Consider the following 10,509-nt stretch of genomic DNA (forward strand, 5'->3'; position numbering starts at 1 on the left):
GCTATAGTATTTTAAAATTGCCTTACCTACACCGAGTAAGTAACAAAGACATTTAAGGGGCAGATCGATTTTTTTCAATTTTACAAATATACATTAAATATCTACGTAAATTTTGAATTTGTAAATTAAAAAAAAAATTAATTATTGTAATTATTGTAAACATTGGTTAATAATTAATAATATTATAATATTATTTAATTATCTTCTTTTATGTTTTACGCAAATATAACATATACAATACGTTTCATTGCAAGTTTTAATTTTGATTTTTTTGTTGTTGTTATTTTCGGTTTACTTTAACAGCTAACTTATTTTACCAAAATTATTAATAAATCTTTTAATATAAAAACGTTATTAACTTATCTTATATTATAATATTTATTAATATGCTAATTTTATTTCTAACTTTCCTAACTTAAGATAAAAAGCAAGAATGTAAATAAAGAGTTTACAGGGAGTAAATAAAGAGTTTAAGGGAGTGCTGCTACATCAACTGACAAATAGCCTGACCTGCAAGGGAGTGCTGCTACATCTACTATCTTTTAGCCTGACCCGCAAGGGAGTGTTGCTACATCGACTGAGGGTTTGGTTTGCGCAGGCAGTCTCTCAATTAATAAAAAAAAGTAATTCCGGTCTTGCATTTTAATTTTTTCTTTTTGTCAACAAAATATGGAAAAAACTACGGGTTGTATATATATATATATATACAATCCGTAGATGTTGTCCGAAAGTTTTTTCCATATTTTGTTGACAAAAAGTAAAAATTAAAATGCAAGACCGATATTACTTTTTTTTATTAATTGAGAGACTGCCTGCGCAAACCAAACCCTCAGTCGATGTAGCAACACTCCCTTGCGGGTCAGGCTAAAAGATAGTAGATGTAGCAGCACTCCCTTGCAGGTCAGGCTATTTGTCAGTTGATGTAGCAGCACTCCCTTGCGAGTCAGGCTATAAGATAGTCGATGTAGCAACACTCCGCGCATGATTTACAGTAAAAAAAAATAAAAATAAAAACATTTAATTAAAAAAATTAAAAATAAAAACAATTTATTAAAAAAAATAAAAATAAAAACATTGTTTATATTGTTAAAAACATTCAGAATGTTTTTAAAACATTCTGGTCAATTAAATTTGCGTTTTTGTGGTTTTTTTAAAAAACGATTAATTTGTAATTAAATTAATGGTTTTTACTTTCGTCCAACACGCAAATGTTGGACGAAAGTCAAAAGTAATTAAAAGTGACGTATGTGTTAGCGTAAGAATCACTTTTTTCCTTCCTCTCTTCCCAAAGACAACAAACTATAGATCTATATATATATATATATATATATATATATATATATATATATATATATATATATATAATATATATATATATATATATATATATATATATATATATATATATATATATATGTAAATTATGTTAGTGTATTTTACAAATAGAGTGCTCAATGTTCTTAAAGAACAGAGCAATAATTAATTAGTAAAAAACACTTATCTAACTTTTATCTTCGACTTGATGTTTCACCATTGCTGGATCATCAGGAAGAGTTCCTCTTCCTGATGATCTGATATATATATATATATATATATATATATATATATATATATATATATATATATATAATATATATATATATATATATATATAGGGTTCCCATTCTCCTCTTTTTTCCGTAGGAGAACGCTGTGAAAACTTCAATTTTAATTAGTTTAGTGCCGCGCTCTCCTACGCAAAAAAGAGGAGAATGGGAACCCTATATATATATATATATATATATATATATATATATATAGATCTATAGTTTGTTGTCTTTGGGAAGAGCGGAAGGAAAAAAGTGACACATACGTCACTTTTAATTACTTTTGACTTTCGTCCAACATTTGCGTGTTGGACGAAAGTAAAAACCATTAATTTAATTACAAATTAATCGTTTTTTAAAAAAACCACAAAAACGCAAATTTAATTGACCAGAATGTTTTTAAAAACATTCTGAATGTTTTTAACAATATAAACAATGTTTTTATTTTTATTTTTTATAATAAAATGTTTTTATTTTTAATTTTTTTAATAAAATATTTTTATTTTTATTTTTTTTTACTGTAAATCATGCGCGGAGTGTTGCTACATCGACTATCTTATAGCCTGACTGGCAAGGGAGTGCTGCTACATCATGTATATATATATATATATATATATATATATATATATATATATATATATATATATATATATATATATAAAATATATATATATAAAAATCTGATTCACTCCCAACAAAGCTGCATGCAACCACTACTAAGATGGGAGTTACTATAAAAAAAGAATAGAGTTACAGAGCAAGGAAACGGTTGACAGAAGACTTTAAATGTTCAAGGTTGTATGAGTCAGGAAAACATGAAGATGGGAGAGAGTTCCAAAGGTTTGAAGTGTGGGAAAAAAAACTAGATGAATAAAAATTTTTGGAGCATGCAGGGACAGATACAGTAAAAGAATGAGACTTTGCTGAATGACTAGTCAAGCGAAAATGAATTTTAGTTGATGGAACTAGAGATGATAGCTCCTTTAAGCAGCGACTATGAGAGTATTTGTAGAAAAGAGAAAGAGATGCAACTTTACGACAAAGGGAAAAAGGCTCAAGCTTGTTTACAATGCGTTTTTTTTTTGTTTTTTTTTTAAACATCTTCACTTCCAACAAGGCTGCAAGCAACCACTAATTAAAGTTGGAAATTACTGGAAGAGAAAGGATGAAGATTATAGAGCAAGATAATAATTGACAGACAACTTAAAGGATTGCAAATTGTATGAATCAGGAAAGCAAGATGAAGAAAGCAAATTCCAAAGAACTGATGTTCGAGGAAAAAAACTAGAGGAGTAAGTGTTTTTGGAGCACTTAGGAGCAGTCACAGAAAACAAATGAGACCTAATTGAATGACGAGTAACACGAGAATGAACTTTAGTGGATGGCACAAGAGACGCTAGCTCTGTAGACCAGTGTCAATGATAGTATTTGTAGAAAAGAGAAAGAGAAGCAACATTACTACGATGTGATAATGGTTGGAGGTTGGCTGCAAGAGCAGGTCCAACTATGTTTACAATGCCTTTTTGCACCTTGTCTAAAAGAGAAAGGGTATCATTGGAAGATCCGCCTCAGATATGGCAACAGTATTCCATACTTGATTTGAGATTTATAGAGAATAGAATCCAAAGTAAGAAAGTGTCAAGCTCGATAAAGAAATGCAACCTTAGCAGATGCTAATTTTGCAACAGATTTGATATATGGTTTCCAAGAAAGATTGGAAGTAAGAGTTAATCCTAGAAGATGAAGGGTAGATGACTCATCAAGTACATTACTGTTCATAAATAAAGGAAGATCTTAATTATTGCAATAACATTTGGCTGAAAATAACTGGGTTTTATCTGAATTAAAGTTCACCAGCCACTGTGAGCCCCATGCTGTAGCAGAAGTGAGATCCTTTTCAAGCTCAAATGCCCCCTTCAAGCAATCAGAGAGTGTTGGCTTCTTATCACACCAGGAATAAATGGTAGTTTCATCAGCAAAAAATGCCACGTTAGATGTGAGAATATCTGGAAGATTGTTAATATAAATTAAAAAGAGTATATGGCCAAGGATAGAACCTTGAGGAACCCCTGAAGTTACAGAACAAGAAGAAGAGTGCTGTCCATCGAGGACAACTTTTATACTACGATTGGAAAGGAAGGATTCAATAATCTTAAAGATGTTGCCAGATACCCCGTAAGAAGAAAGCTTATGGAGAAAACCAGCATGCCAAACTTTATCAAAAGCTTTAGAAATGTCAAGAGCGATGGCCTTAACCTCTCCACCTATTTCTAATGTACGATAAAACCTATCAGTTATTACTGTTAGCAAATCAGCTGTAGAAGATCGAAATCCATATTGATGATCAGAAAGGAAGTTATTAGATTCAAGATTAAAAATAATTGCAATATAATAAAAATTGCAATAAATAAATGCAACAGAGCATTATTAAGTTAATACTTAATTTAAACCAAAAAAATAAAATTAAAATACTTTACAACATGAAAATAGTCAAATTTCAATTAAAAAAATTTAAATTTAAAAATACTCAATTAAATACACTTTTTTGATGATTTTAGAGTTAAAAATTGAAATGGGATTAAATGCTCAATCTCATAATTTTAGTATTGCTATAAACCAGTGATCTTGATTAACAACCCTATTATAAACTCATTCATTTAATCTAGTTTTATTCTTATTAAATTTTAAATAAAAATTTTATATAGATATTTTTAGCAAGAAAAAAAATATTTGCCATAAAAAACATAAAAAAAGAAAATAAATAAAAAGTTCTCAAATTTTAATTTGGGCAGCGCCCAAATCTGCGTTCAAATACAATTGACACTGTTAAAAACATCTAGAATAGGCCCTGATATATATATATATATATATATATATATATATATATATAATATATATATATATATATATATATATATATATATATATATATAAACTGAACAGGATTCCACAATCCTAAACAGACGTCAGATACAAATCAAGGGAGATCTTTTAGAAGCAGTACCGCTATACTTTACATGTATCAAATTTAAAAATGGAAAAATTGATACAGTTTCAATAAAAGCTCTCGCCCCACTACAAGATATAAATCCATTACCAAAACCAGTCCAACAACAGTCCAATGACTCAAACAATGATGAAATGGTTATTAGTAACAACAACCACAATTCTGAAAAAAAAACTGAATTAAATGACACCAACAAAGTAAACTTGAACCCACAGCATTGGATTGGGAATCCAATAAAGGATAGCATCTCTTATAATCAATCATTTCAAACAACATTACCTAGCCAACCTTCTAAATAAAAGTTCCTAATCCTGATACACAACCTATATATCCTCATCAATATATCCTCAAGAACAGGATATAAGATTAAAAGGCCTAAGTATCTGGATGACAACTTTCCTTCATAGATTGTTATCTTAGAGTAAATCATTAAACCTTGTACTAAAACTTTCTAAAAACAGAGAAGACTGATATATTTTAACTCATAATGTGAACTAAGTAATGTATATGTATATATATACATATAGATATAGATAGCTATATCTACATATATAGATATATATATATACATATATATATATATATCTCTATCATACATATGTATATCTACCATCAGATAGGTATCATCAGGAAGAATTCTTCCTGATGAGCCTATATTCACAAGGTCAAATTGTAAATTTGATAAAAATCAACTCCAAAGAAAAAAAAATTAAATAATAGGTTGTCTCATTTATCTTCAAAGTTAGCTACCTCTTCTAAAGAATACCAAAAAAAGATAGCTTCATTAAAAGCTAAAATAAATACATGCCATATCAATTGAAAGCTTTAAAGCAAAGTGTTAAAAGGAAAGAAGATATTATAAAATCTTTAAGAGCAGAAGTAAGAGACTTAAAACAAAAGTTGCAAACATATTATTACAGTAGACGTATGTACAACCCATAGGTTATCCTAGTCATATTTTAAATATCCGGAAAATTGTTTGGATAAAATATCCGGAAAAAATCCGGAATTTGTTTCCCTTATTTTCTTTTTAATTTCGCTTTTAGCAAAGTTGATGCTAAATTTTTTAAAATACTTTTCATAATTTTTCTATGAGTGATGAGTGAAAAAACTTAAAAAATAAATATATTACAAAAATATATACCTCAACTTGCATTTATTGAAAATGTTTTGGATATCCGGAAAAATTACAAGTTGAAAAAAATATCCGGAATTCCGGAAATATCCAGAAAAAGATAATCCCTGACAACCTTATAATTACAAGAAAGGCAAAAAAAGTTAAAGAAAAAGAAAAGTTATGACAAATGAATCTCAAACATAATAATGTCATTAAGGAAGATGAAGAACAACATTACACTTTTCCCAGATGGAGGAGGACAATATTGCACTTTCAGTTATATCAGAAGATAATAAGGCTCATGCATTACAAACAAGAATGATAACTTACAGTATGTTTTTGTCTAATGTCCCAACATGTAACATTCCATTCTTATTGCAGAAAATTGCACAATATTTAGGTGTTAAATTTTTACATATTCCTCAGCATATTACAGTTGAGCAAATGGCTTGTGAACTAGGCAGTCAGGGGTGTACTCTCATGTTTGTCCGGTGACACGATGCGACTCAATTTCTCCAAGGGCAACTAAAATTTTTTTAAAATGCCAGTCAGTAGCCCAGCAAGACGACCAGACAGTTTTTTACATACAAAAGTATGTTTATTAATATAAAACTACATTTTTACCTATAAAAATTTTATTCCTTGCAATTATTTTATAGAAAACTTTATAAAGCATTTAAATTAGTATACACTTTGTTTAATGAGTACACTATGGTGCGTTATATAATTTTACCAATCACTTTACTTTAGTAAAAAGAAGCCACAATTTAGTATTTCAAAGTGTGACTGTACTGTTTTTTAAACATTGTTGTTGCATTTTAAAGCACGCTTTTTCTTAAAATTAAAATTAAAATGAGTTTTAAAATTACATTTTCTTTTATTTCCAAATGCTATTTTATAATTTTTTAAACCTTATAATCGCATTTTAAATCACGTGAATGGGCAGTTGAATCATTAATAAAACTGAATCTCTTTTGTTTTTCATTAGTAAAATAAATTCAATTAAATTGAATTTGATTGAAGATTGAGAGAGAATAATTTTTCTATATATAAAATGTTTTTTTGCATTTCGGCTATCAACATTTTTGCTTCACGTAATGAAACCTTTGTTAAGATTTTTTTTTTAAACATCTTTGCTTCCAACAAGGCTGCAGGCAGCCACTAATTAGTTGGAAGTTACTGAAAGAAAAAAGATGAAGATTGTAGAGCAAGATAACGATTGACAGACAACTTAAGGGATTGCAAATTATATGAATCAGGAAAGCATAATGAAGGAAGCGAATTCCAAAGAGCTGATGTTCGAGGAAAAAAGCTAGATTGACTAAAACAAATTCCAAAAGCGAATTCCAAAGAGCTGATATTTGAGGAAAAAAGCTAGACTAAAACAAACAACACAATATTGACTACGACAAAAATGACAACACATCTTTTATTAGTTTAATTAATTAAGTAATTTACTTTTAAATAAACCGTTACTTATTAGACGTATTTTAGTAGTCAGATGTTTAAATTTTTTTCTTTAGTATTTTCAGCCAAGGAAAAAATACAAAAAAAAAAAACTTTTACACCGGACTATTGACAGTATATTTGAATTGCAAGTTACTGGCAGTATATTTGAATTACAAGTAGCACAATGGGCTTTCAATAATAATAATCTAGCTTTTGGGTTTAATGCAACAACGCAAGAGGGTGTCTATATCAACAGCATTCACTTAACTTCAAAGAATAAAGATCAATTCATTACCCTGGACCAATTACTTGGAGGTACATCTGATGATCCAATATGATCATTTAGTTTATTCAGATTATTACTCACTTTCCTTTGACAAATTTTGTGAGTCTATTATCTCAAATATATCAAACACAATGACAAACAGAGTTGCAGCAAATCATCTTACTATATTTTGTGCAACTCGGGGTAAGAATTTAAATGAGCTGAACTGCCATTTGCACCTGCTTGATATATTATCTATCTGATGTCATCCAGCATTACAGCCTTTGGACTGTAATGCTGGAAAGTTGCATACTGTTTGGGCACAAAAAGGAAAGTTGCATATTGTTTGGATATGATTGTATGTCAGTTAAAATTGTTTTGGCAATAAACAAAATGAGGTTTAAGGATGGCAAAGGTGATCCAGAAGGATTTTTAAATTTTTTAGACAATGACAAATTGCCACAAAGTATAATTTCAAGATATCGTGGCAATCGTCTTATATATACTTTTCCGCACTTGTTTCATCTTTATGAAACACTACAATGCTTTTAAGCAATTTCTGACCATTGGAACAGTAAAATGTGGCACTTTACAAACAGTTCTGCAATCAGCATTTTGTAATACAACTTCCATAAAATAATTGATTGTGTTAGCAATATTTGGAAAACTTCTTGCTGGACCCTGGATGAAAAAATTTAATGTATCAGCTGAAACAACAAGTTTTGATCATATTGCTGGTATCCAGGCAGTTAAAAAGGTTTTGCAAACAATTAAAGATCGCAAATCTAACCCAGGTGCACTGATAAACAGTATTTTTTTAGAAATCCCTTTTAATCAAATGTTTTAGGACCTGTTAAAAACTTATGCCCCATCCATGAGCAGGTTATCAACATGATTTTGGCTTGTCTTAATGTAGTGGAAAATGTTTTGAACTTTCAATATGAATAATATCTCTCGCTTTCTATTACAGAGATACTTAAGGAGGAGACAGCGAATACAAGGCTTCACAACATAGATAGTGAAGAGTTAATTATTATTGTTAGTGTGTATGTTTAGTGAAGCTAAAGGAAGATCTCCAAATCCAACAGTTTGTTATACATCTTGCAAAATAAGATCAAAAAAGAATAGAACTATAGATATCTAGATAGTCTTGACCAAATACCAAGGGAAAATATAGTTAAGTGGTCAATGCAAGCAGCTCATAAAAAAAGAATAAATAATCAATTGAAACACGCTGCATTACGAGCAGAGATTTTAAAAAGACAGACATGCAAAAGACAAAAAATGAATGAAAAAGAAAAAAGAAAGCTGGAGCAAGCTGGATGTCTGAAAGAATCGTTGGGAGAGAACTCTGCCATGAATGGTTTGATACAGATAATAGCAAGTCTGTCATGTATGATGGGCAAGTAGAAAAAGTAAATAAGAGGAATGAAGACAGAATTTATGCCATTTCTAACTGGAAAATAGATGAATCTGATTCAGAAGCTGTTAGCCACCACATAATAAAAACCCAACTTGCTGCTGATATTATTGCAGGAGAGTTGATTTTTCATAATTTTGCTGTTTTATTATGTGGTTTAATATTATTTATGTGATAGCAGAAAGCAAAATTTATTGTTTGAGGTAAGCTGTGTCGCAACATTTTCTTTAAGTGAATATGTAGCAATTTGTAATAATATTATGTGATTTAAGTATTAAAAATTACTTAACTAAAGTTGTTATCAATATATGTATAAATTAACTACTGCAAGTGGTGTGACTTGCAAAAAAAGAACCGCAAATGGTGTGACTTGCAAATTTTTTGATAGACGGCTCTGGCTTACCTCCTCATCGTGACTATTGTTTAAAATGATTATTATTTAGTTTCATTGATGGAATTTAAAAATTTAATCATTTACTAAAAGCCAAGAAGAAAATTAATAACGTGTTTAATTCAAAATAATTTAATTTAAAAATATTATTTTTAGGTTGGGAGGAGGGATTTAAACACTCTTTTCACAGAAAAAGTGGATACTTGCATGCATCTTGTAATGTGGTAAAATTTATTTTTATACTATTTTGTTTTATTTTATATAATAGCAATTTAAATCTTTTTCTAAATTGCATATAAAAATTTGATTTGATTTCTAAATTGGAGGGGTGGGGTAACACACCCTATTTCACTGAATCAATGCGTGTATCGCTAGTAGTAGTAAAATAAAGTTTTTGTATTTGATACTAAATTTATTTTTTTTAATAAAGAAAAAATATTTTATAGAAAATGAACATGAATTTATAGCCCACTATAATACTTATCTTGTGATACCAAGTTATAGACATTTAAAAAAGAATTAACAAATTTATACTAATTTTAGTTATAAAAAAAAATTTTTGACCACAGTTTTTTCAATAAATTCATTTATCAAAAATTCAAAACATAACTTTTTGTCAAATTGTTCGATTTTGATAATTTGTTTACTAAAAATTCTTAAAATACTGTAATAAAGCTATTTCCAATTATATATAACAATCTAATATTTTATCTAATATATATATATATATATATATATATATATATATATATATATATATATATATATATATATATATATATATATATATATATATATATAAAATTAGAGTTTTCTCTATTCTACAAATTAACATACCAACATAACAACAACAAAAGGAATCCATCCTCCAGCAATAAAGATGTTAGGGATAGTCATAGTCTTTTCTTGCTTTTAATAAATATGTATTATACTTATAATATAATTTTATTTTTAAACTCTAAAACGAAACTTTCTTCAATTCATAAAAGTATGATAACCTTTTTGTAAATATAAACAAACAAAAAAGTTTAAGTATTGGCCATAAATTTATACAGAATTATAAAATGCTCTAAATTTTTTTCACTTCAAACTTCATAGTAAACGACAAAAACACATTTACAAAAATCTTTGTTTAAAAAGTCTGCTATTTCAGTTGTTTAAGAAGTCAATTGAAAAAAAGTTTTAGCTAAAACTTTTGTCTTTATAAAAAGTTAGCTAAAAGGTTTTTACATCATTGAAATGAAATTGTTCAAGTTGAGTATTGAATGCACTTA

At 28.4% G+C, this 10,509-nt stretch overlaps 1 protein-coding gene across 1 annotated transcript in view; it reads right to left on the bottom strand.

Moving 5' to 3' along the window:
- The window catches only part of LOC100199552 (probable lysosomal cobalamin transporter), a 65,628-nt gene extending 55,423 nt beyond the window's left edge, over positions 1–10,205 (bottom strand). Inside the window, exon 1 of the mRNA XM_065812200.1 lies at positions 10,073–10,205. Coding sequence (XP_065668272.1) covers positions 10,073–10,132 — 60 coding nt within the window. The 5' untranslated portion in view covers positions 10,133–10,205. The remainder of the gene's footprint in view (positions 1–10,072) is intronic.
- Between the last annotated feature and the right edge of the window lie 304 nt (positions 10,206–10,509).

This window comes from Hydra vulgaris, chromosome 12, assembly GCF_038396675.1.
Source record: "Hydra vulgaris chromosome 12, alternate assembly HydraT2T_AEP".
NCBI classification, from domain to species: Eukaryota; Metazoa; Cnidaria; class Hydrozoa; order Anthoathecata; family Hydridae; genus Hydra; species Hydra vulgaris.